Here is a 27,758-nt window from a genome sequence, read left to right as displayed (position 1 = left end):
AACAAACTAAATGAATGAATTAATATGCAATACATTATTGAGGGGATGCTGTTACATAATAAGAAACAAATCTATAAAATATGCCTTGAGTTTTCACCCAAAACCAAGGAAATTTCAAGGTTGATCAGAGGATTAAATATTTTCCCGAGAAAAAAGTCCAAAACTGAAAGAAACTGGGGGAGAAGACCTAGTTTACGCTGACGATGATTTACAAGACAGACCTGATTTCTACAAAGTGGGCAAGTAGAGTTGGACTCCAACCATATGTCAATGCAATTAACATGGAAGCAATGGTTGCATTTGGGCAATTTTCGGAACCTTTCGCCGTCCACGACTTCATGAAGGCACACCACACAGTATAAGATGTCCTTGTTGCCAGAAGAACTGTGGTGGAAGGTGAACATAGGGAGGCGATGATGGTTGTGCCAGAAATTCTTTGCGCAAAAATGGATGGTGAAGAAGATGAATAATATTGTGATGATGACTATGATGTGCTTGCAACTTGTTATGGTCAACGTGGTGACTATGGAATTGGCTATTTTGACCATCAACTCTAAATAATACTCTTTCATTTGTCTTCTACCAAACTTTCAATGTTGTCTTTCTATCTATCTCTCTTTCTCAGAGACTCGCGCACATGAATGATGGAACTATGGAAGATGGGGATGATATATATGTCTATTATTTTAATATAGCAAGAACTGAGTCGTCAAGTTTATTGAATTTTCTTATTATGTACGAAAATAATAGTAGCTTCCAAGAAATCACGAAGGTAGGTAAGGGTGAAGTCCCAATTTTCACACCATGCGTCAAACACGGGCATGTGGAGAACTGGTAAATTATTTTTTGCTCTTGTAAGACTTGTAACTGACTCTCTTTCATAGTGTATAGACTCTATAGTCACACGTCATGCAAGAAAAGATTCATATATTTGATGTATGAGATATGTTCTTCGATTAACAAAATGTATACATTTCGTTTTGTTTTTTGGAGAATCTAATCTAAAATATATTCACCATTTTTTAAAAATTTTATGGTAAATTTAATATAAGTGTCTTTAAAATCCTATTTGTTTATTATGAAATGAGAATATTAGATTAATTTAATCATGTCATCAACTATTCAATAAATATTACAGGAAATCACGGTGGAGTTTTGACACTTCATGTATCTTTCCCTCTAAATTATTAAACAAATAATAATATTACGGGTATTTTTATAATAAAAAAACTAGTCGCAGACTCACACAATGCATAGGAATATATAATTATTATGAGGATGGTTCATTGTTGAATTCAACAAGTTAGTTTGATTTCTGGGAGAGGAAGAGATAAAAAAGAAAGAAATAGAATAGAAGAATGGCTAAATAACGAGTGAGTTAGATTTAATGTGGAAAGAGATATAAGTAACTAGGGATATTATGTAATTAATTAGTATCCAAATATATATACAAGTCAACTAGGCAAGTCAAGCTTTTCAAAAAAAAAAAAAAAACTAGGCAAGTCAAGAAACGTTAGCTAATTGTGTTGTTGGGTGAATGAGGAGTCCAAAATTCAAATGCAAAACGTTTTGACTTTCTTTGAAGTGGACTGAATTGTATCAAATTGGACCGAATAAATCAAAATGGACTGAAATGAATCAGACCGAAATGAATTGAAATTGGCCGAAGTGAGCAAATAAAAATGTCTGTCCTCATCTGAATTTTTTTAAATAGTTCTATGAGAATATTATTGCTCTTTTTTTCCCCTTAATTTTTGAGTAGAACCAAATTTTGTTGGGGGGTAAACATAACCGAATTGCTACAATGAAAAGTGAACCCGATCCTATGCTAGAATGGCCAGACCTATACCTGATAAACACTACAACCAACCAAAAAAAAAAAAAAGGAACAAGAAGATCAAAACACAACACATGCACAAGCTCAAAAGTCAAAAGTGAAACAAAAACACCAACCAAACGCGCTTTGGCAACTTTCTTATTTTGGTTTTGGGGGGTAATCATCCACCCACTATCAGAAATATTTTGTTTAATTTGTCACAATTGTGCCTAGTGCCTACTCTAGCGTGCTGCTGATGCTCTTTCCTCAAGTATAAGTATAAAATAGTTGCTTGATGTGTGAGTGGCACAAACTGGTTTGATAATTTAGCATACAAGTCAAAGAGAAGCAAACCTTGACATAACTAATTAGTTATCAGTTCATTACGTAAGATAAAATATTTAAAATAAAAATAAAAACTGGCAATGATTTATTAGGGTCAATTAAATAGCTACGAAACGAAACCCAGTGGTATTTGTCCATGAAGATGTTGAAATAGGTAGTTAAGAAAAAAATATAAGATATAATTAAATAGACTTGTTACAGAAGAGAGTTAAACGTCTTAATGATGTGAGTGCTACGAGTAATTCTTGGACCATACCAAAATACACAACTTTGGCTATAACTTACCCATGTGGTAAGTTGTGGTTGGTGGAGGGGTGTTCTCACATGGACCCATCATCGCCCCTCCACCAACCACATAACTTGCCATGTGGCAAGTTGTGGCTAGAATTGTGCATTTTGTTGTGGCACCAGAATTTTTCGAGTGCCACACATGGCTTTGACTTTACTTGTTTGAGAGAGCAGAAACAGGTGCACCTACTTGCACAACTGTAAATTTTTCATTGTTTCCGTGTGCACAACCCATAGCCGAAAAAAGCTCTAAATTAGTAGGGTTTCTATTTTTTTTTTAAATGATTCAAATTTGTTTCAGGACTATTATATCCAAAAACTGTAAGAAAATTCTGTGCCAATTTTGACATGTAAGAGGAATGCACATTAATTTTATAAATGCTATGAGACCAAGGTTTGTTTTCAAAAATAACCGAAATTCAATTTCTTAATTTTATCTTCAATTCTTTTAACCTTACGTAAAGTTCTTCTGAATGAACCTACAAACCCTTTAAATTGTTTGATTCAACCAAGGTATTGTAGTCGTCCCCTCAGCCAATTCAATTTTTCCTCACTCAATCTTTTATATATATATATAGAAATCCATCAAAGGGGGATATTCTTAGCATTGTTTTCAATAAGAGCATTAGCAAGCTCAATCGGTGGAAACCTCAAAGCTATCTAGGACAGGAGCAAAGATGAAATTATCTCAATCCACACACACACACAATAATTGCTGAACCTACAGAGCTATTTACCATGTAAAACATTCAAAACTTCAATCATAATACAAAAAATTGCTATAGACAATTAATTGATTGCACTTAATGTTTTTCTGATCAAAGGTGGAAAAAGAAAATGAAATTTCAAAACTTTTAATTGTATGTAGAGAAGAAACAGCAAAGCAATCATGTATATACAACAAAGTCTCACTCTGTTTTTTGCTAGGGCAAAGTCCCACTCCATTAAAGATTAAAGAAAGTGAAAAATAAATAATTGAATAACAAATATGTAGGAAGCCTTCCAGTTACTGTATAGTTGGTCTCGACAAGTTTAATGAAAACAGCTTCACCTGATGCGGATAGTCAATGGTTTTCCCATGTCCCTCATTGCTTATAAGCACAGGCTTTTTTAGCAACGAAGAGCAAGAACACCAAGGAAACACAACTGCTCCGAGTAAACAAGAGTAAGAACCCAACATAAGAGTGAGAAATTTGACATCAAGAAAAGGGGAGAGAGAGACATGCAAAGAGCAGAGGGGCAAACGATCATCCAGATAGAGAGAAAAGGCAAGACAAAGAATTTGACATGCTTGAGGCTTGCATGGGAAAACATAGGCTTCACATACATGGCCTACTCAACCTTCTTCACTTTATCTTTTCTTTCTACAGTTTTTATCCTGATGGAATGCAAGTTGTAGACTAGAAGCATCAAGCAGAACCTTTATGTATGTATGTGAAACACCTAAGGCATGTTGTCGCTCTTATAGAATGTATAAACATGACTATTTCAGCTGAAAGTGATTCTAAATGTAAAAATAATAATGGAAAAAATAAGAACATACATCAATAGGGCACGACATGCAGGCAGCACTTAGTAATGCGATGATAAACTGAATTGGGAGCCAACACATCAAGTGTAGCATCCATGTGACCACTCTCATCATCTTCTTTATGTGCTTGAACTTGCCAATCATACATTTCAATGGACATTTCTCCAAAAAAAGAAAATAGCTTCTGAGCTTCATGGGTGCTAATCTGGCTTAAACACTTGTATTTCAGCTGGTTAGGTCTACCCGTGTCATGAAGAAACCTTATCCTGTATAAAAAATATTCAATAATACATGACAAATTAGCATTATTACAACTAGTTCTTTATAGATTCTTGTCTTTTCATGTTACTATACTCTAACCACAATCTTAAGTACTTGCTTGACAGAAACAAAATAAGAACAATAGTTCTTGAAAAGAAAAGAGAGATCCACAATATGTAAATTTAGTAATCCTCAATGCACAAAACTTAAGTGCAGTACATTAGGTTCCCCAAATTAAAATCAAACAAATAGTTGCATTGACCAATAAAGCACAATGTAATTTTTTCCAAGAACAATAAATTCAATGCAACTGTGTTTTAACTAAATTGGGTACTTAATGTGCTACACCTAAACAACTGTACTTAATTTTTACCCATCCTCAACATATACTAACAAGTTTCAGTTTATGACAAAGGTACTTCAATTAAATCAACAGTTTAAGTTACCTTTCAATTATGCACCCACAATGGATCCAAAGAGAAGAGTTTCTCACTGCGGTTGTGACCACCAGAAGTCCCAGGTGGAGGAGCATGCACAGTAATTGGAAGAACCCACTCACTTTTGTCTCTTCCCCCTATCAAAAGCGGATGCTCATATCTGAAGTCAGAAAATCCAGAAATTATTGGGATTCTCAACAATTAATGAAATAGCATATAGTTGGATACAATTAAAATCTCTAACTGCAAAGCATGGTTATAAACTAAAATATAACAGCAAAAGCCCTAGCATTGAACAAGACCGCAACTTCTAATAAATTGATTTAGCCTGTCTCCTCAAGTCATACCTATGAGCACAAGTCAATGAAAAACGTAGTTAGATGCATGGCATACCACATCATCTAATGTCGTTTCTTCATTAAAGAACTAGTTATATATATATAACTAAAAAAAATTTACTAATAAAATAAGAACAGAGAGGTGGAGCTGGGGAGTATACAAAGGGACACACTAATAGAGAAAAGAGCTACAATGAAAGTCATCTAAAGCAGGGGCGGTGCTACACTTTATTCAGGGGGTTGAACCCCCTGACTTCATTTTTTTTTTTTTTACATATATATAATTTTTTTTGTTAGCTTAATACTTTAATTTATATTTAAAAATATTTTTGCATACCCTAACTAAAATCTTATCCATTCTTATTACAAGTATTTCCGACTCTAAGAGTAAGAGTAAGTGTTTGTGAATTGTAAGTGTCACTCTTTAATTATTATAAATATATATTATATGTGAGTGTTTCTAATATTGACTGTGCGCATTACTTTTTGTTATAATGTTATTTGTGTGAATAATGATGTGTGTGGATGTTTGTGTACATGTATAATATAAATATAATATAACTTTATATAATTTAATAATTAGGAAATAGAGAGGGTTTGTTACATATGTGTATATTGTTATCATGTTATAAAAACTTTTTGTTATAAAGTCACAAAAATTCAAGAAAAAAAATTATATAGTCAGTGATTGTTCAAGCATTTAATTGGTTAAGTAGACACATAGTGTATTATTTTATGTATAAATGAGCCAATGACTTGAGTTTAGTTTAAAATATTTTTATAAAAACAATGACAAACAGATAATAACAACTGCATAAAAATAAAAAATGTTAGACAAATTTAACAAAATAAAATGGTTATATAGCTACTCACATTGGCAATAAATATTAAATGAGCAAGACTTATGTACAATAGTTAGGCGCTGTTCATTAAGTTCTCCTCTTAAAATTCTGCCATGTGAATTTTTCCTCATAGGATGAAAGTGTCTTTTTTTGTTAAGTAGCCACATGGCTCAATCTTAAATGGGGAACCTAAACAACATTACCTAAAGTATTGTACCTAAATTTTGTCCATATTAAACATTCATAATGAACTATCATGTAACAATTTGAAATTTGAAAACTTGTAAAAAGAAATTGTAAAACTTTTTTTTTTGTTGACAACTTAATATATTTAAGTTCACTTTTTTTTTTTTTTTTTAATTTAAGTTTCTTAATGACCCCCTAAACAAGATTTCTGGAGCCACCACAGATCTAAAGTACAATTTGTCCAAAAAACTACAAGATCTAAAGCAGAAGACGGTCTGTCTGTCAGCTTGCTCCTACTCAATAAAGGGTTCCCAAGAACTGAGACTTCAGCTGACTTATCAAACATTCTATACCTTTGAAACTACATATATTCCTTCTCTCCATAAAGTCCACATCAAAAACAAAGGAGTAGCCCCCCAAATTTCAGAATGTGCCATTTTGCTACATGAAGAACTAGTTGCCAAAGAAAACTGCCAAAATCTTTCCCCGACATTATTGATATTTATTGGTGCTATGGGTAAAGGCAATGGAGAAATGGTGGATCATCTTCTTCTTCAGTCCCATAGCGTACGAATTGTAAACAATGGTGTAGAGTTTGTTTTGTCTTATATGGGTTACGCCGCAAAGGGTACTCGATTTGTTAGCAGCATGGCCAGGGCCTTTTGGTCGACACCGAAAAGTACCACATTGCATAATGTGGTACCTTTGGTGGGAATGAAATGCAAGATGCTTTGAGGGGAGTGAACAGTCTATTCCTGAGACTAAATCTCTCTTTTTCCATACTTTATTGGTTTGGAATGTAGCTTTTAATTATCTCCACTGTTCTTTGCTAGACATGCATGAGCATTGTAATTTGAGATATTGATTGTATCCCCTAGTACACCCCCGTTGTACAAGGGTGACTCTTTTTTATTAATAAATTTTTGCGTTACTTATTAAAAATAAAAACTTTCCCTGACATGACCATATAACTTTTTCACATCATGTACTTCAAGGATAGTTCTCATAACATGCAAACCTTCACAACATACAAATCACTTGGACAAGAAAAAGCAATAGTATTGTGATACTGTTAAGTCATACCTGGTCCAATCTACATTCTTTGGAGTGGTAAAAAATTCAAATCGAAGTGACCATTGTACGGATACATGGGGAGTGGAAAAGGACATGGGCCCATCCATGGGAATGGAGAAAAGAAAGCTTGTTTGCACCAAATCTGCAACAACCTCATAATGATCACTTTGAACCTGCAAGGATATTGGTCCAACAAACATGAGACATAACGAAAAATAAAAGGCCTAATAACTAATAAGTAATAACTATCTAGCTCTTTCAAATTATTTCTGTAAGCTTTTTAAGATAAGTATTTGAGCAATGTAAGGTGTATGGTTTACAACATAAACTAACAAAAGGTGGACATGCTTGATTGGAAACAACACCAGTGAAAAAAAGAGGGGGGGGGGGGGGGGGGGGAACCAGAAGCAAATGAATAGCATAGGTAACTATTCTATAATGGATTACAATTAAAAAATTATAAAGCACCAAGATCAACCAGACAAAGTGCTCTTTCTGAGAGAGAGAGAGAGAGAGAGAGAAGAATACTCCTAAAATTCTTAAAACACAAAATCTTTACAGTATTTGCAAATATTATGATTGTGGCACTGAGCAAAAATTGCCTGCACCTCTCAAATATGAGGACCTGACAGAAAACCTGATTTTTGACATTAGACTTCACTAACTTCAAATCCATGTTAGCCTTGCCCAGTTCCACATCATGTGAGAGCCCCAACCCTTGGTGACAATCATCAGAAACCAACTCTTTATCATCATTTATATATATATATATATATAGAGAGAGAGAGAGAGAGAGAGACACACACACACACACGACGTTATTAATAACAAACAAAATTTTGACACAGCTTTAAAGTGTTGCATCAAACTTAAGATTTGGCTGAATATAGTATTTTAAGGTTGCAATCAAAACTGAGACAAGCTGAATAATTGGCTGGTCACACTTGGCTCTACACATTTAGGAGTTGTTAAGAGTAGCTAAAGCATGAACCAAGCTTAGCTAAGATTGTTCAAACTTGGCTCAGCCAAACTTGAGCTTCACTAGTCAGAAAGCTCAGCTCCACATATTTAATCAGAAACATAGCATGAACTAAAGCTGCAACACGCGCATCCTGAAGCTCTAGGCAGAGATTTAGAGGGCGAAATTTGATAATGAAATCCTTATCTAAGCAAAAATCTCATGAACAAACTACATACTATAAGAAGAGAAATATCCTGCACAAATCTCACATATACCAAATAATAGAAAGAATAAACCAGAATTCAAGCATTCCATAATGGGATTCGACAAAGGATATAATTAAGTGTAAACTGTCTTCAACAAAGGTACAAACACCTAATCCATCAAAAAGTCAATTCAAAAGGGATAGCTTGATTTATAAATAATTTTTTATATAAGTAATAAATTCATTGAAAAAGCACAAAAAGGGGCACAACCCTAGTAAACCAGAAGTATACAAAGGAAGAGTCAAAAAGAAAAGAAAAATACAATATATGTGTTATCTAAAATTCATATTATCCAAATGAAGTTCTAAGTAGAATATGAGATAGAAGCAGAAGTCACTCATAAGTTTCCTTAAAAAATAATACCTTTGTAATTGTAGGGGAATTCCTCCGAGAAGGATGGATAAATCGCTGATTTACAGTCTCTAAAGTCTCCAATGTTATTGAAACCTGGAATACAAATGCTTACATTAAGCATCAATAACACTAAACAGATTGGTACTTACTTTTGATGATCTTTCTGTTGCTTATGGAACCAAAATTACCTCGAGGCATCTCCTAGCTCCTTCTTCATGAAAGAAAGTAAGAGTTCCACCGATCTGTTACCATTACAGGTTGTTGAAAAAGGGATAACCAAGAGCAAAAACAAAATGAAAACTAATAAGAGAGAAAAAAGAGGAGAAGAAGAAGAAGAAAAAGAAGAAGAAAGCCCATAGAATATACGAAACAGGCACAGGCTAATAGCATAAAACTGAAAGTGGACTGCTACAGACCTTCGCCAGGTGAAGGTCCAATCTTCACTGTTGGATGAAGCCAACACCTCTATCTGGGTCCCACCCTGGTAAAGATTCCTATGGTAGGACCCACACAGCTGCTTGGCAATCTCACAGTGCGAAGAATGGACTTTCATGAAGGTCTGTAGCATTTCTCAAACTAAAATTACCATATCACTGAAGTAATAAGTTGAGTCAGAGTTTTTTGGAGAAAATCTAAGCAGAACTTGATCATCCAGCCTGATATTGTATGACCTTCCTCGAATAAAGCCTTCTGCTGCAGAAAATGCTTGCATCTAATTAGTTTACCATGTCTTATAACACACTGAAATCATTTGATCCAACAGATATGACAAGTACGTAGATAAATTGAATAGGAAAGTGAGATAATTTACATGCTACAGGTTCAACAGCTCCTGATGCCAGTGAAGGGGATACACTTGTATCATCATCTATAACCCTCTGCTGCTGGCCTGGAGATACAATGGCAGCTTCCTTCTGCGGAGATAAAACATCTGTTTGCAAAGATAAGCTATATTCAGAAAAGCTGATTTGCTTTTTCTATTTCTTTTTCCCTTTATTTAATACATTTTAAGTGGGAGGGGATATTGACTCCTGGATGCCTCTGTTGGAAACATCAGGAAATGACAATTGACCAAAAGGTCATTGGCGAAAAATTTAAAAACAAGATTTTGTTTTCATTACCCCACTGCCATGATGAAGAAATTGCAAAGAAAAGATCATATAACTCAATACTATCACTGAAATCATTCATAAGTACTATTTCTGGACTGAAAAATACATAAAAGGTTTGGGCATAGGGTGAGTTGTTCAGATGGCTTAAAAAACTCACCAGAACTAGAATCATATAAGACCTCAGCAGACAACTGAGGAAGTTCAGCATTTGAAGATATGCTTGTACGTTCTCCTTCAAGATATGGAATGTCTTTAGTTAAATACCTTGCTGTAGATGAATGCAAGGATGGCGAACTTCCAAAGGTTTTGTGTACATTTGGAATGTCTTTAGTTAAAGACCTCGCTGTAGATGATTGCAAGGACAGTGAACTTCCAAAGGTTTTGTGTACATTTTCTTTCATGGGATTGTAGGAAGAAACAGATGAGATCTCATCCCTTGAGCTTTCATAGCCTTCCTCAACTCCATCATATATGTCATTAGCTCTAACCTGTAAGGAAGTAATTCCACTTTATAATCTAAAAGATCAAGCAAATGACTAAATCACTTATTAGGTGAAAATATACAATTGATCCCTCAAATTTGGGTTAGGTTCTATTTCAATCCCTGAAATTTGAAATGTTCTTTTTAGTCCATAAAAAATTGTAAACATACAGAGTTAGTCCTTCCATAGCCTAGCCTTTATAACAGAGCACCATGTGGCTTTGTCAAATTTTGTCATGTAAGCAAGAATTATAACGGCAAGGCTACAGAAGGACTTAGCATGTTTACAATTTTTTGAAGACTAAAAAGGAACATTTCAAATTTAGGGACTAAAATATGACCTGACCCAAATTTTAGAGAACAAATGTCTATTTTGGCCTAATTATTTTGAAGATGTTAGTGGAAAGCATTGCTTGAAAGAACAAAATAAACAATGGCTCTATGCATGTATAGTTTTAAGTGTGATAGTGTGTGTGTGTGTGTGTGTCACAGCTTGAAAAGTAATAGCCTACCCAATCAGAGTCTCCATCCATCTCTTTCCAAAATATATCCATTTGGATGGTTGTAGAAGGAACAATCCCTGAAAATATTGACAAAAGGACATTTTTCAGGTTTTCCTTTTAGATGCATATGAAAACCTATTAGATTTTACAATGAGCTATATGATACTCAAAATCTGTTAGTATTAAGAAGCTGAACTGCTTTTTCGCTGATTTTAGAACTTGTAACATGACATGGGATAAATATTAGAAATAAATAACAAGATAATACCGATCCACATTACTGGGATGCCTTTTTTACATATATAAGTAATATAAAAAATTATGAAACAGATATATTTCTTCCTATAAAAAATTATATTAAAAAAGGTTCACTGTCATGCCTTTTCATTCATCCAAACAACCTATGAAAGCATAAAAAATCAGCCAGCACTATTTGACATACAGACAAAAGGAGATTCTTCACACACGGCAAAAGTTGCTCATCAAACCTTACTTCAACTACGGAAGTAAAATTGTCAAGAGCCTTGTAGCTTAACTAATACTTCTAGGTGTTTCCAATAGAGACATCCAAGGTTCAAATCCCCCCTCCCCTTGTTGCAACTATCAAATTATAAAAAAACTATAGAAATAAAATTTACTTATTGAAAATATTACAGAAAAGTATTTTTTATGAACAAATTATCTGAGTAGGGCACAAACAGAAAGCTAACTCAGCTCTCTCTCTCATGCAAAAGTTGGAATAGTGGTGTTTATGATACCCATAGCCTGAACATTTTTTTTTTTGATAAGTAATCTGGAAGCTTTTATAAATTAAGGAAATAACGTCATACAAGGAGTTCATGATGATGAACAATAAGAAAAAACTACTAGGAATAAAAGTTAAGGGAGGGCAAAAACTCAGCGAGAGACGAGCAATTAGAAAGTCCCCAACAACGAGACCACTCTAAGAGACTACGCTGGCACAAAAGATTCAACTCAACCAAGGACTTCTCTTTGTCTTCAAAGGAACGACGATTTCGTTCCAACCACACAATCCACATTAAGCACCCTGGAACCAAATTCCATATGTCCGACTTATCCTTTCCATGCCACTGATGCCAACAAGGAATCAACTCCGCCACCGACCCCCGGCATAACCCAAAGAATCCCAAAGGTCCAAGCATACAAGACCAAAGAGAATGGGTAACAGGACAATGCAAAAGAAGATGGTTAACCGACTCCCCATCCTTGCAAGACAAGCAACACCTATTAACCAAGGGCCGACCCTTAAGCATAAGGTTGTCCAAGGTGAGGATCCGACCATGAGCAAAGCAGACTACGTAAAGAAAGCCACGCGCTTGGGGATCTTCGGTTTCCAAACCCCCTTCCAAGGAAGCCAAGAATTCGAAGCACCTCGGATCGCGAGGTAGTAAGACCGAGTGTCAAACATACCATCCCCTTTAAGCCACCAGTAAAGGGTATCTCTCCTACTCCCCTGAGGAATGCGGGATTGGATAAGCCGGAGAAGAGAAAACGAAGCAGCCAACTCCCAATCTTCAAACTCTCTATAAAACGTTAAATTCCAAACTCTACCGCACTCTTCCGGAATCCACAAAACCTCGCAGATACAGCATCCTTGACCGATGAACACACTTAAATCTCAGGATAGAGAACTTTTAGGGTATCGTCACCAATCCACCTATCATGCCAAAAACGGATACGAGTTCCTTGCCCCACTACAAAAGAAAGATGCTTAGAAAAGTCCTCCCATCCTTCGTTAATGCTTCACCAAAGGACGCACCCATGGGACCTCCCCGCAAGCCTCTAGTCCTCCACCCCCTTTCGATCCTCGCCATATTTTGAAGAGATAACCCGACGCCACAAGTGGGTATCTTCATGGCCATATCTCCACGTCCCACTTCCCTAATAAAGCTTGATTAAACGACACCCCCATTCTTAACCCCAATCCACCCATCTCAACGGGTAAACACACCTTATCCCAAGCCACCAAAGGATATTTAAAACCCCCCTCAGAAGACCCCCAAAGGAAATTCCTCTGAATACTTTCCAATCTAGTCGCCATCGCTTTAGGAATAGTAAAGAGAGATAGAAAGTATGTCGGGAGACTTGAGAGAGTACTCTTAAGTAACATGAGCCTACCACCCTTAGATAAATAGAGACGCTTCCACCCGGAGAGTCTCTTCTCCATCTTTTCCAAAATAGATTCCGCATCAAGGGAGACTTAAAAGAAGATCCCAAAGGCATCCCCAAATATTTCATAGGCAACCGCTCTACTCTACACCGAAGCACATTAGCCAAAGCATCTAGATTATTCACCTCTCCAACGGGGACAATCTCGCTTTTCCCAACATTGACCTTCAAACCCGTAAACGCCCGAAAACAAGACAACACCATCCTAATAGACAAAGAATGCTCCCCTTGAGGCCTCACAAAAAATGATGGTGTCATCCGCAAATAAAAGATGAGAAATACTCACCCCAGAAAGTTCACACCTCCCACTCGAAATCCCCGAATAAGATTACACTCCTCCGACTTCTTCAAAAGTCTACTTAATACCTCCATTATCAAAAGAAACAATAGCGGGGATAGGGGATCCCCTTGTCTCAACCCACGGGAGCTACCAAAAAAACCTTCGTGGGACCCATTTACTAGGACGCAGAAACGGACGTACGAAACGCAAGCCTTGATCCACCCCTCCATTTCACCCCAAAACCCATCCGGCCTAACAAATAAAACACGGCCTCCCGCTCACATGATCATAAGCTTTCTCAATATCCAGCCTTTGCAAACCACACTGTGAACTCGCTCTTCAACCTACTATCCAAGCATTCATTTGCAACAAGCACCGAATCCAGACCGCCTTCCGCCAACAAACGAATTCGAGTCTCGCAGATGAGATTATCCAAAACCCTCCGCATCCTATTAGCCAACACCTTGGATAAACTTTTGTAAACACTACCCACCAAACTAATGGGGCGAAAGTCTTTAATATTAACGCACTACACTTCTTAGGAATTAAAGTGAGAAACGAAGCATTCAAAGACCGTTCAAACGAAGAATGGCTATAGAAATCTTCAAAAAAAGTCCATTACATCCCTTTCCACGACACTCCAACATTTCGAAAAAAGGCCATGGTGAAGCCATCCCACTGTGGGCTTTATCCCCTCCATCTCCTTTAAAACCCGAAAGACTTCCTCCTTCGAAAACTCCTTCTCTAATAACACCCGATCATCCTCTTCAATACTAGCAAACTCTAACCCATCCATAGAAGGACGCCCCACCTCGCTCTTATACAACTCTTGGTAAAAATGGACTATTTGAGAGCGTACATCGTGCTCATCCTCATAAAGAATACCATTCACCTCCAACCTTTTAATCTGATTAGCATTTCTATGGGAGTTTGCTAATCTATGAAAAAACCGAGTATTATTATCTCCATCTTTAACAAATAAGGCTCTAGACTTTTGCCTCCAAGATTTCTACTCATGATAAGCCATATGCTCTATGTCTCCTTTGAGTTGAATGCGCCGACTCTGATCCTCATTTGAGAGACCCACTAGCTCCTCTCTCACATCTAACCCCATCACCTCGCTTAGCTTATTCTTCTTTCTAAAAGCCAAATCACCAAATTCCTCCCCGTTCCACTTTTTAGGTCTGCTTTGCAGCCTTCAATTTTTGGGCCAAGGTGAAACTTGGAGAACCCTCAAAACCGTAGCCATCCCACCATTGCTTAACTCTATCCACAAAACCCTCATCCTTTAACCACATGTTCTCAAATTTAAAGGCACTCGCGACCACGCCGAACAACACCAAACCTTCTAACAAAAGTGGGCAAAGTGGTCGAAAGAACTCGAGGAAGCAATTCCGTTGGGATACATTCTCAAAATGCTCCTCCCAATCAAGAGAAACCAAAGCCCCGTCAATTCTTGACATAGAGGGAAGACCGGAATCTCTAAACCAAGTGAAGGAAGCCCCCTCTAAAGGTAAATCAACTAAAGAATTATTCTCTATGAAATCAGAAAATGCGAGCATAGCGTATTGGAAAGTCTCACAACCAAGTCTCTCACTGGGTATCGATAATATTAAAATCACCTACAAGACACCATGCCATGGGCCACCCGGCTCGCACCCGAGACAACTCCCCCACAAATTAGGCCGTTGACCATTGTCATTAGGGCCATACACACCCGTACAAGCCCAAACAAAATCATCCACCACACCTCTCAATAATACACCTACGTAAAACCGACCCACTATAACATCCAACTTCTCAACAACCCTCTTATCCCACATCAAGAAGACCCCACCGAAGACCGCACAAGATCCAAAATGCCCCCAATCGTTGTACGGACTACCCCATAAACTCCGAACAAATGCCCCATCAATAGACGATACTTTCGTTTCTTGAATACACACAAAATCGCACTTCCACTCTTTTAGAAGGTTCTTACACACCTCTCTCTTCCGGATTATTAAGCCCCTTACGTTCCAAGAAAGAAGACGTAGTGTCATTTAAAACTACTAGTGCCCCCGAGTCCGTCAAAGCATCTCTCGCACTTACTCCTAAGCAAAGGCACCCTCATAATTGACATAAGAAATCAGCCCCTTAAGCTCCCCGAGGCCTCGTGTCCCCGAAATAGCGGGTCTCTTAGACACCTCTTCGTCCTTCACCTTGAGACACTCCCGTTCCAGGATACGAAAAAGGGCCAAACATTGAGCTTCATGTCTCACAATAGGAAAGCCCACCATTTTACGTAATTTTCTCATCAACTTGGATACCCAATCCGAGGGGGACCAGCCTCGTCATCCGTGTTCCCTCTGGCATAATCCGCAGTCAATGAACCCACATTGAGATCGTTAGGAACCCAATGAGACAGAGGTTCACATTCCAACACACAATTCTCATTCTCTCCACCGCCACAACCACCGTCCACCACCCCACCGGACTCCCGAGGAAGAAACCCGCATTCGACCGAGTAGCCCCAACCGAATCCACCACTTCCTCGCCCGAGCATCTCCTTCCCCGAACTCAACCTCCAATACTTTACCCAAGTCTAAACTAGGAACCAATCCGTTATACATCCCCGGCCCCTTCCTTGCCAAATCCGAGCCAACCATCAAAATCCCGTGTCACCCAAGTCCCAACACCCAAGCCGATGATGCATCTCGGTGTCGGGGCTCGAAAACTCCATTCGAGCCTTGCCGGCGTCGATACTATCTTTATCGGCGCCGCAAGAAGCATCTCCATCGATTCCGTCACCGGGTCATCACCGCGAGCGTACACCGACCTCACCTCTTCATCCCAAGAGCTCGAGCCCACTTGTCCCACTCCCCGGACCTCCATCGGCACTCGAACTCGGCTCCCGCAGCGTGGGCTTCAAGATTAGAGCTGCGGGCAAGGCCGAGTTTAACTTTACTCGGGGTTTGGCGTGGCCTCCATTCTCTTCTCGGGCTTGGCCGGAACGATGGGCCGGAGGGAATAAATTAAGAGTAGTGGGCTTCGAGGGTTTTAAAGTTGGGCCCACTTCATTTACCTCGTACCACACAATAGCCCATTTCCCATCAAGCCCACGTTCCAAGCGCATAAAGAGGTCCAAGGAAATTTCTGATTTCATCCCATCGCCAGCTTTCCTTTCCTTAGACATGTCCTTCGCCCCGAGAAGCTCCTTTCGACCAAGGGTACTTGCCTTGCATGAAACACGGTAAGCGCAACTTGGATCCGACACAAGCTTCTCTCCAACCTCGCTCCCTCCGTCCCTAGGACCCTTTTCTTGCTGAAATTGCGATCGCTCTTCCGACAAAATCTTCACCCCTCCCAAGGCAGATTTCTTCTTCCCTTCAACCCCTCTCGCTGGTATTTTTCCGATGCCCCACCACCACCGACGCATAGGAAGACGAGACATCCGTATTGGGAACTCCGTGTTTGGTTTCCCTATTTTTTTCGCACCGCCTTGGAGATGATGGCTGTCACCCACCACCGCTGCCTCCACCGCTATAGCACCCTGATTTCTCTCGCGAAGATCCCCTGTCCGAAGAGTGAGGCTGGTTTCAAAATCTTCCTCAAGCGTTTATGCTAAAATAGTGCCAGCCACATCCCACCCTTCCTTCAGGTATCACAATAGTACCTTTCCGTCGACCATGCAGAATTTCAGATACCATTAAAAACTTACCATGTGCGTTTGACCCCAGTTGAAGGATGAACACCATGTTACCCTCTCTAAACGTTCTTGCATATTGATCAGGTGATTTCTTTGAAAGTAAATCCTCCAAGTGGAGCAAGAAAAGGTTTGCACTTTCCTTCCCCAGAAAAACAGAGCGCATTGAAGAATGACCTCTCTCAAAAATCCGTAAAGAGAAAAAAGAACCCCCCTCCTCAACGGAAAACTCAAAAGTTTTGGATTCAATGAAGAAAAACGTGGAACCCCCCATGACATGTCAAAAGAGATACTAAAACTTGATTTCCAGTACTGTTGTTCCCATTATCTCATTGCTATAAATCTATTTTATTGATACACTTAAAAGTAGGACATTCATGGACGAGTACCAACTAAAGGTGAAGCTACATGGCTGAGTTACAAATATACTCATTGATCCCTGTAAACGCTGGTACTATGGGAACTAAAACCCTGTTTAAAAGTTCACATGCATGAGTAATCTTTCTAGCATGTGAATCAGGCATTCATATTTGCATACCACATAATGCATAAATCCATCACTACGAATGATGCAGTTCAAGAATGATAGATATCTTCTTCTTCTTTTTTAATAGGTACAGGAAAGAAATCTATAACCACAAATTTTTTTTTTTTTTGAGAGAGTTTCAACCTGTGACGTCCAAAGAATGATAGATATCATAAAATATTTGAAACAACAGAAATAGGAAATCACATGATTTTCTGATTGTATTTCATTTACTATGGTGATGAATCCAACTTCTCTCAAAGGCCACATTCAATAAGGGAAACGGGGAAATCCAATTCTATAGGACAACCAAAAAGGCCCTTGGTAAATGAATTGTATACTCATAAGATGCATGAAAATGCTCCAATGAGCATCATTGCCGGTACTGTTTCCTATACAACCACTCAATCAATAGGCAATTGCAAATTGCAAATATATGGATACCCAGCTAGAGAAAGATAAGTGAAGAACTTCCCTCATTAAAAGTGAGAGCAAACTAGAACTCCACTTCAAGTAAAACACAAACTGGAGAGGGATAAAGATAACAAGAACTTTTTTTATAAGAATAAAGATAACAAAAACTTACTGAATATCACTCCCACTGATTTACGTAAAAACAAAAATTGATTCAACATTCCACTTTTTTCTCCTCTGCTTAATAAGGTTTGAATACACCATTTTGTACATAATAATCAACCCTATGTGGTTTAAACATATTAAGGACACTCAAATTTGTGAGAGACAGAAAATTTCAAATGGGAACCCACAGGTTGACTCAATAATATTCAAGCCATGTTTTGAATCAATTAATCAAATGAATCCAGTTCTGAGAAAGAAGTAGTGACATAGGTTTTGGAGTAAATGAAACATAAAGGAAAACTAGTAAATGAAACATAAAGGAAAACTCACCACCACTTTGACCTTCTTCCATTAGCAAGCCACTGGTTTTTTGAGTGACCCATACTTGTAACGGAACACGATCTTCCTGTATTGATTAAAATTCAACAATTGAAATCTAACTCATCATATCAAATCAATCTACTGAATAGTGCGGCAATCAAAGGTTCCTCCTAGAGTAGCATTCTTTTCTTGGACTGCTGCCTTAGGTAAGATCTTGGAAGGGGCATATTGCAGTGTTAGAGTGGTGCTTTATGTGTAAAACCTGTGGGGCATCGGTGGATCATCTTCTTTATCATTGTCCTATAGCATATGAGTTATGGCCTATGGTATTTTATTTGTTTGGTATACATTGGGTTATGCCGTATAAAGATAGTGAGTTGTTAGCTTCTTGGCAGGGGAAGTTTGATAGACATCGAAATATAGGTTTATGGAGGTTTGTGCCGCATTGTTTGTTGTGGTGCTTATGGTGGGAGTGGAATACTAGATACTTTGAGAATTGTGAACGGTCTATTTTTGACATTAAGTTTTTCTTTTTCCGTTCTCCTTGAGTGGAGCTTAGTTTTGTCTTCCTATTCTTGTTTTTCTCTCCTCAATCTTGTCGATCGTTGTAATTTGAGTTCTTGATTTGTGCCACTGTAATACACTTCCAGTGTACTTGGTTTTTTTAATAAAAATTTTACGTTACTTATAAAAATAAAATAAAATTTTAAAAAGGCTGACATGTAAGCAAGGACTTTGAGGTTTTCTCCAATATTCCCACCACCAAACACATATATACACATGTATGTATGCCTCAATGTGTGTCTTTGTGAGCATGTGACTACACATGTTTGCTAATGTCTGGACATAACAAATGCTATTCTTTTTTTTGGATAGGTATAACAAACACCATACTGCTAACGTTACATCTGCATCTGATGGAAGAACCATAGAGAAAAGTCATTTTTTTTATTGGTAAATTACACAAGTAAATATAATAAGGGTTAGGAAGTTCTAGATGCTTACTTAATATTTCAGAAGCTTGTTGAAATGTTGCAAGTATTCAGAGGTGTTGGAACAACTTTGGACACTGATACTTGTGGTTCCAGGTTAGAGGAGTTAATATATCACGCGAGATATGTTATGGACTTATGGCACCTTAACTAGAGTTGTCACTTCATTTATTATCACTCATGATGCACTACTGTTCATGTTGCTTATGCAATAGCCAGCATATCCTGATTTGGTTATCAAAGACATTTCTCTATGGTTGCCAATGGGTTATGGCTCAATTGGCACTTCTCCTATAATAATGGGATGAAGGGTAAGGTCATGATTTCAAGATCCATATCCTCTAATAAATGTGAATGAATATATATCAAACAAAAAATCAGATAATGATCTAGCAAAAGAATACCACTTAGCTGGCATGGCATTTATTCAACTATATGTACCATGTGCTGTACAATTGTATCAGACATCATATGAATATAACAACCATCACACTATCCATATGAAGAAAATTTCAAGCAAAATAAGCGTTAGTGATTACAAATATTGTACAATGATGTCATCTTGGGCATGAAACCCCAGCTAATGCATTGTGCAGTGTTGCAGTTAAGGGGCATGCTTCAAAGTTGTATCAGACAATATATGAATATAAAAACCATCACAAGATGCTATCCATAGAAAAGGTCAAGCAATATAAATTTTAGTGGCTACCAGTGTTTTTTTTTATAAATTTTATAAAATTAAAATTAAAAAACAAAAAAAGCAAGCAAAATCATTTCAACAAACTTTAAAGCAAGTTAAAGGAGACCAACCAGTTCAGTAAAACTTTGTACTGACTCTCTATGAGAGTGACCATTTTCCAGTATCAGCCATTGTCCAGACAAAGTACTTTTAACATAATAAAAGTAGCGAATGGTAGCCCCCTTGTAAGATGGTGGTATAATGTCTGGCAGCACAGTTCGCACCACATCTGCAGGTAGCATTGAAATGTTTGACAGAATCAATTTGCTTGAATCAAAATGCTAGCATAGGAAACTTACTTTAGACAGAGGTTGACATAACAATATTGACACCATATAGTTAATTCACAACACTCGAAACTGACCATCAAAACAACACACTGCAACTTTTTATGAAAATCAACCAAATCATTACAAGCTTGGATTCATATAGACTCAGCCAAAGAGTTTTGATTTTGGAACTCCGTGTGGTCATATAATACCCAAGATTATCATCATACATAAAGCATCGACCTCCATTTTGGGTTAAAGGATTAACTCTTCTTCTATACCCTATATTCTACTTGGATGGTGTTATCAAAGCAGCTTCCATAACCCCCCCCCCCCCTCTCCCAAATCCTTTCCTTTTCCTTTCTTAAATAAATCTCTGCGGTTGCTTCTTTTGCATTGACACATTATTTCCCTTCTCTATAAACCAACTAGCTACACAAGTGACATAGCAATGTTTAAAGAGAGATTCAAATGAATGAATATCTGATTCAACCAAAAGAGAGATAAAAAGCTGACATAGCAGTAAATAAAATAAAGCAATATAAGCCGACATAGCATATAACATTGAGAAGTGCTACTACGTCCACAACATTTTCACAACACTTTTACAATAAATCTTAGGTGGTAAGTTGTTATTGGTTCTAATTTTGAATCCACAACTTTTATTTTTTGCTCACCTGTAACAGCCAATAACAACCTACCACTTAAAATTTGTTGTGAAAATGTTGTGAACATAGCATTTCCTCTATAACATCACCTAAATTGATTCTACTTCTATAGCAACAAACAAAGAGACTAACAGATAAAATATCTGCATAACAAACATATCAGAAATCAATGTTCCAATGTTACTGTACCTTTCTCTTTTAAAAATGTTCTTTTGAAAAAAAAAAAAAAAAAAACCCCTCTTTCCTATTGAGAAAAGGGTAAATTTTGCTACATTTCTAAATAATCATCTATAAAACCACTCCTTAAAAGCAAAATAGGTGACCGACTCTGATTAGTCTATTGAGATCCATAGCCATCTGAAAGAACACGGGGAAGCTGGTGGAAGCTGGTGTTGTTCGGCGTGGTCGAAGTGCATTTAAATTTGAGAACATGTGGTTAAAGGATGAGGGCTTTGTTGATAGAGTTAAGCAGTGGTGGGATAGCTACAGTTTTGAGGGCTCTCCAAGTTTCATCTTGGCTCAAAAGTTGAAGGCTCTAAAAGCAGACTTAAAAAAGTGGAACAGGGAGGAGTTTGGTGATTTGGCTTTTAGAAAGAAGAACATGCTGACTGAGTTGATGGGGTTAGATTTGAGAGAGGAGCTAGTGGGTCTTTCAAGTGAGGATCAGACTCGGCGTCTCCAACTCAAAGGAGACATAGAGCACTTGGCTACTCTTGAGGAGACTTCCTGGAGGCAAAAGTCGAGAGCCTTATTCGTGAAAGAGAGAGATAATAATACTCGGTTTTTTCATAGATTAGCAAACTCCCACAGAAATGCTAATCAAATTAAAAGGATGGAGGTGAACGGTATCCTTTTTGAGGAGGAGCATGATGTTCGCTCTCAAATTGTCCTCTTTTACCAAGAGTTGTATAAGGAAACTGAGGTGGGGCGTCCTTCTATGGATGGGTTAGAGTTTGCCCGTATTGAAGAGGAGGATCGGGTGTCCTTAGAGAAGGAGTTTACAAAGGAGGAAGTCTTCCAAGTTCTAAAGGAGATGGAGGGGGATAAAGCCCCTGGTCCTGATGGTTTCACCATGGCCTTTTTTCAGATTTGTTGGAGTGTCGTGGAAAGGGATGTAATGGATTTTTTTGAAGATTTCCATCGGCATTCTACGTTTGAACGGTCTTTGAATGCTTCGTTCCTCACTTTAATCCCTAAGAAGTGTAGAGCCGTTAGCATTACAGATTTCCGCCCCATTAGTTTGGTGGGTAGTGTTTATAAGCTGTTGTCTAAGGTCTTTGGCGAATAGGATGAGGAGGGTTTTGGATAATCTCATCTCTGAGACTTAGAATTCGTTTGTTGGCGGAAGGCAGATTCTGGATTCAGTGCTTATTGCAAATGAATGTTTGGATAGCAGGTTGAAGAGCAGAATTTCGGGAGTGGTTTGCAAAGTTTGGATATTGAGAAAGCTTATGATCACGTGAGCTTGGGAAGCCACTCTGTTTTATTTGTTGGGCCGGATGGGTTTTGGGGAGAAATGGAGGAGGTGGATTAAAGCTTGCGTTACGTCTATTCGTTTCTCTATCCTTGTTAACGGTTCCCCGAGGGTTTTTGGTAGCTCTCGTGGGTTGAGACAAGGGGATCCTGTCTCCGTTATTATTTCTTGTGATAATGGAGGTTCTAAGTAGGCTTTTGTAGAAGACACGGAGGAGTGTAACCTTATTCGGGGTTTCCGAATTAGGGAGCTGTGAACTCTCTGGGGTAGTATTTCCCATCATTATTTGCGGATGACACCATTTTATTTTGTGAGGCCTCACAGGGAGCGACTACGTCAATTGGTGGTATTGTCTTGTTTTCGGGCGTTTACGGGTTTGAAGGTCAATGTGGGGAAAAGCGAGATTGCCCCGTGGGAGGTGAATAATATTGATGCTTTGGCTAATGTGCTTCAATGTAGAGTAGGCAAATTGCCTATGAAGTATTTGGGGATGCCGTTGGGTTCTTCTTTTAAGTCCCCCTTGATCTGGAATCCTATTTTGGAAAAGATGGAGAAGAGGCTCTCTGGGTGGAAGCGTCTCTATTTATCTAAGGGTGGGAGGCTCATGTTAATTAAGAGTACTCTCTCATGTCTCCCAACTTACTTTCTATCTCTCTTTACTATTCCTAAAGCAGTGGCGGCTAGATTGGAAAATATTCAGAGGAAGTTCCTTTGGGGGTCTTCGGAGGGGGGTTTCAAATATCCTTTGGTGGCATGGGATAAGGTGTGTCTTCCCCTCGAGATGGGCGGATTGGGGTTAAGAAAGGTGGTGTCATTTAATCAGGCTTTATTAGGGAAGTGGTTGTGGAGATATGGCCTCGAAGATACCCACCTGTGGCGTCGTGTTATTTCTTCTAAATATGGCGAGGGTCAAGGGGGGTGGAGGTCTAGGGCTTGCAGGAGGTCTCATGGGTGCGGCCTTTGGAGAAGCATTAACGAAGGTTGGGAGAACTTTTCTAAGCATCTTTCATTTGTAGTGGGGGAAGGTACTCGTATCCGATTTTGGCATGACAGGTGGATTGGTGACGCTACTCTAAAAGTTCTCTATCCTGAGCTTTATGAGTGTTCAGCGGTCAAGGATGCCTGTATCTCAGAGGTTTTGTGGATTCCGGAAAGTGCGGTTAGAGTGTGGAATTTAACGTTTTATAGAGCTTTTGAGGATTGGGAGTTGGCGGCTTCGTATTCTCTTCTCGGCTCATCCAAGCTCGTATTCCTCGGGGTAGTAGGAGAGATACCCTTCTTGGAGGCTTAAAGGGGATGGTATGTTTGATGCTCGGTCTTATTACCTCGCGATCCGGGGTATTTCGAATTCTTGGCTTCCTTGGAAGGGGGTTTGGAAACCTAAGATCCCTAAGCGGGTGGCGTTCTTTACGTGGTCGCGCTCGTAGTGGCCGGATTCTCACCTTGGATAACCTTATGCTTAAGGGTCGGACTTTGGTTAATAGGTGTTGTTTGTGTTGCAAGGATGGGGAGTTGGTTAACCACCTTCTCCTGCATTGTCCTGTTACACACGCCCTATGGTCTTGTATGCTTCAGGCCTTTGGGATTCCTTGGGTTATGCCAGGATCGGTGGCGGATTTGATCTGTTGTTGGTATCAGTGGCATGGAAAGGATAAGTCGGACATATGGAACTTGGTTCCAGGGTGCTTAATGTGGATTGTGTGGTTGGAGCGGAATCGCCGTTCCTTTGAGGACAAAGAGAAGACCTTGATTGAGCTAAATCTTTTATGCCAGCGTAGTCTCTTAGAGTGGTCTCGTTGTTGGGGGTTTTCTAATTGTTCTTCTCTCTCTTTGTTTATGTCGTCTCTTAGCTTATCTCTCTAGTAGCTTTTCTCTTGTTGTTCATCATCATGAACTTCTTGTATGACTTACTTTCTTTTATTTATAAAAACTTTCTGATTACTTATCAAAAAAAAGAAATCCATAGCCAACCCATAAATTTTTGGACTATAAGACTTGGTTGCTGTTGTTACAGTATAACTAAAAACACTCAGGGCTTGTTTGTTTAACCTATCACTCATAATTCATCACCCATAACCCATATTTCATATCCCATATTTCATAACTCATTTTTCAGTTTTTGAAAACTCTTAAAAGTTGTTTTCAGTTTTCATGACTCTAACTCACTTTTTTGAGCAATGAGTCATGCGAATTGAGATAAAAAAATTGAACCAACATCCTTAAGGTGGGGCCCATGAAATTTGAGAATTGAGTGATGAAAAGTGAGAATTGAGTGATGAAAAATCCTAAACCAAACACCCCCTCAGTGATCCAAGCCTTAGTGTATTTCACAGTGAAGTAAATAAATTTGTTAGACAAAAGAGAAGTTCATGAATTCAAATTTCAAAAAATCCCAAACAAAACAGCACACAACACATCGAAGGCACCACACATTCCACAAACACAAATTCACCTAATAAAAAATCAACACAAAAACACTCACATTTCAGCCTTGTGAAAATGAAAAAGAAGAATTTTCTAACCAAACTGATACCTACTTCTATAGCAACAAAGAAAGAAACTAACAGCTAAAATAGCTGCAAAACTAACATATCAGAAAACAATGTTCAAATGTTACAGTACCTTTCAATTGTAATTCTTTAATAGTTTTTTCCTCTCTTTAATAATTTTTTTGAAATTAAAAAAAAAAAAATCCTCTTTCCTTTTAAGAAAAGGGGAAAAATTTGCTACATTTCTAAATAATCACCTATAAAAAAAAATAGCAGGCATTAAAAGCAATACATGTGCCAAACCTTGATTAGTCTATTGAGAATCTATAGCCAACCCCGAAATTTTTGGACTAAGACCAGGTTGTTATTGCAGTTGATGTTATAGTAAACCTAAAAACACTCAGTGATCTAAGCCTCAGTGTATTTCACAGTGAAATTAACTAATTTGTTATACAAAATCACAAGTTCATGAATTCAACAAAAACAAATAAAATCACTGAATTTCCACACAAAAAAAAAAAAAACACATTACTCGATTTGAAAATCCAAATGCAAAATTGCAAGCAAAACAGCATATAACACATACAAATGTTCATCGATGGAACTCGGTGCTATTCATTCTTTTAACAATTTTTTTCCCTCTTTAAAAATGTTCTTCCAAAAAAAAAACTTTCCTATTAGGAAAAGGTGAAATTTTGCTACATTCTAAATAATCACCAATACATGCCACCGACTCTGATTAGTCTATTGAGGATCCATAGCTAAATGTTGAAATTTTCGGACTAATAAGACTTGGTGGTTGTTGTTGTTGTTGTTGTTGCTGTTGTTATAGTAAAACTAAAAACACTATAAGTGATCCAAGCCTTTAGCTTTGAGTTCATGAATTCAAAATCGCGAGAGAAACAGCACAAAACACATACATGATTTAGTGGCGCCGGCGGAAACAATCTGATTCGAAACCATCGAAGGCACCGCGCATTCCACAAACACAAATTCACCTAATTTGAAAAATCAACACTCGCATTTCAGCTTTGAGAAAATGACAAAAACGAAGAAATTGAAGAGAGAGAGAGAGAGAAAGCAAAACCTCGTCGTTGTTTGGATCCAGGTAAGGGTTTGTGAGTGGCGAACCATTGAGAATCGAGCTTCTCGACGGCTCTGATTTCGAAACCGATTCGGTCGAGCAAGAGCGACGAGGCGGTGTTGGGGTTGGAGATCTGGATTGTGACGATCAAAGGATCGCCGGGGCGGTACACGTCCTTGTCCGGTTGGATTTTGAGAGTGGGGACTCGTTGTCGGAACTCGGACTCGGCGGCGGCGGAGGCGGTCTTCGGTGAATTTCGGTTGTTGTTGTTGTTGTTGGTGGCGGTGGTGGAATTGGAAGAAGCTCCTCCGCCGCTTCCGCCGAAGAAAGGAAAGCGAGGTGGCAGCATTGTAATGCGACGTCGTGTTTTGGTGTGTGGTAAAAGCACTGAGCTGAATACAGTTTGATTCGCCTCTCTCTCTCTTTCTGTGCCTTTGGCCTCGTGTTCTTCGTTCGGTGAGATCTGATCTGTCTATTTGGTTCGTTTTATTGGTTTGTTATTTTTTTTGGGTCAATCTTTGGTGCGAGAGTGCAACGGTAACGCACACTTTTTTTTCTTTTTCTTTAAAGAAAGATACATTTGACATTTTTTTGGGTAGAGACGTTTGTTGGCAATTGGGATTCTTTAGCAATAAATTTAGGAAAAGGATAATAATCTAATAATTATAATTATAATTTATCACATAAACGATTTATAACAAAATTTTTGTGAAAAAAAATTATATTTTCTTAGAAAATATTGGACTTAGTGGTTACATGGATGTTTTTTTTTTTATTAAGTCTCATTGGTTTGTATACATATTATTTTAAAATATATATTTTGACTTTTATTTTTATAATTCAATAATTGGAGATAGAGAAATTTAAATTATGGATGATTGTATAAGTTAAAATATAATTTTAACTTCATTTGCAATAACACTTAAATAGTCATAAGGTCATAAAAATAAATAGTTGTAGGTGAGTGGTCCTTTGTTTATGTTCTACAGACCGCGAACTATGAGTCCACTAAGAAAACAAGGTGATCTGAGAAGCTGAGCTCAACCAAAATCCTTTGGAAGAATGGGCCTAGACTTAATCGAGGGACCAAGGGCCCACCCTATGAAGGAATCCTTTTCTCCATCTATGGATGCTAATGAAATGTAGCCAATTAGACAATATCAATTGAGGGTGCCCTACCAATGACATAACCAAGGAGAACCTAGAGCCCATAAAAGATGTTCGAGAAGTCTAAGGAGCCTATGGAGGTAGCTTCTAAATCAAGTAATAGTCACCTCTTCATTAATTAAATGTTTTCACCCAACACAACCGCATTTATTACTAAATGAGTTCATCTTCATTATCAAAATAAGAGGAGAAGACACTTGATGGGATAAATATCTCCTAACCCTCATCATGACAGTCCGCTACTGAGAAGAAGGCTTAAGGGTATAAATAGAGGCTTCATGCACACATAGAGGGACACAGAAAATTAGAGAGAGAATTTGTATTTGCTTTTGGATGCATGTAGCCTTGACAAGAATAGAGCTTCTTAGTTTATCAATATTAAACCCATATTATTCAATTTTTACTTTTGTTCAAATCTCTCATTGTGGATTATTTATCTCTCATTCATTATAAATTAGTTGTGACAATCAAGTGTTGACTTAGAGCTCAAACTTTAGTTA

The 27,758-nt window shown here is 38.0% G+C and overlaps 1 protein-coding gene across 2 annotated transcripts; it reads right to left on the bottom strand.

The window, feature by feature from the left end:
* Positions 1 to 3,274: 3,274 nt before the first annotated feature.
* On the bottom strand, positions 3,275 to 26,576 carry LOC142617114 (uncharacterized). 2 transcript variants are annotated; one of them, XR_012840904.1, is made up of 14 exons: positions 26,095 to 26,576; positions 25,928 to 26,005; positions 20,179 to 20,336; positions 18,386 to 18,461; positions 10,805 to 10,872; positions 9,969 to 10,299; positions 9,511 to 9,630; positions 9,286 to 9,392; positions 8,888 to 8,941; positions 8,709 to 8,792; positions 7,128 to 7,291; positions 4,688 to 4,838; positions 3,993 to 4,246; positions 3,275 to 3,595 (listed from the first exon to the last, which is right to left on the bottom strand). XR_012840904.1 is itself a non-coding variant. In XM_075789813.1 (13 exons), exons 1-12 carry the CDS (start codon positions 26,438 to 26,440, stop codon positions 4,691 to 4,693), a joined length of 1,734 nt encoding a protein of 577 aa, XP_075645928.1. In that variant the 5' UTR covers positions 26,441 to 26,576; the 3' UTR covers positions 3,275 to 4,246; positions 4,688 to 4,690. The 2 variants fall into 2 exon arrangements, 1 of the variants encoding a protein (XP_075645928.1); XM_075789813.1 differs by having other exon boundaries at positions 3,275 to 4,246.
* Positions 26,577 to 27,758: the final 1,182 nt, after the last annotated feature.

This window comes from Castanea sativa, chromosome 11, assembly GCF_040712315.1.
Source record: "Castanea sativa cultivar Marrone di Chiusa Pesio chromosome 11, ASM4071231v1".
NCBI classification, from domain to species: domain Eukaryota; kingdom Viridiplantae; phylum Streptophyta; class Magnoliopsida; order Fagales; family Fagaceae; genus Castanea; species Castanea sativa.
The sequence above is the reverse complement of the archived record's forward strand: the minus strand, read 5'-3'. Positions and strand labels throughout refer to the sequence as shown.

Coding starts and splice junctions, on each gene's coding strand:
- LOC142617114 (XM_075789813.1), bottom strand. CDS start 26,440: ATGCTGCCACCTCGCTTTCCTTTCTTCGGCGGAAGCGGCGGAGGAGCT. Junction 26,006..26,094: donor TGGATCCAAACAACGACGAG/GTTTTGCTTTCT, acceptor TTTTCAAATTAG/GTGAATTTGTGTTTGTGGAA. Junction 4,839..7,127: donor AAGAATGTAGATTGGACCAG/GTATGACTTAAC, acceptor TTCTGACTTCAG/ATATGAGCATCCGCTTTTGA.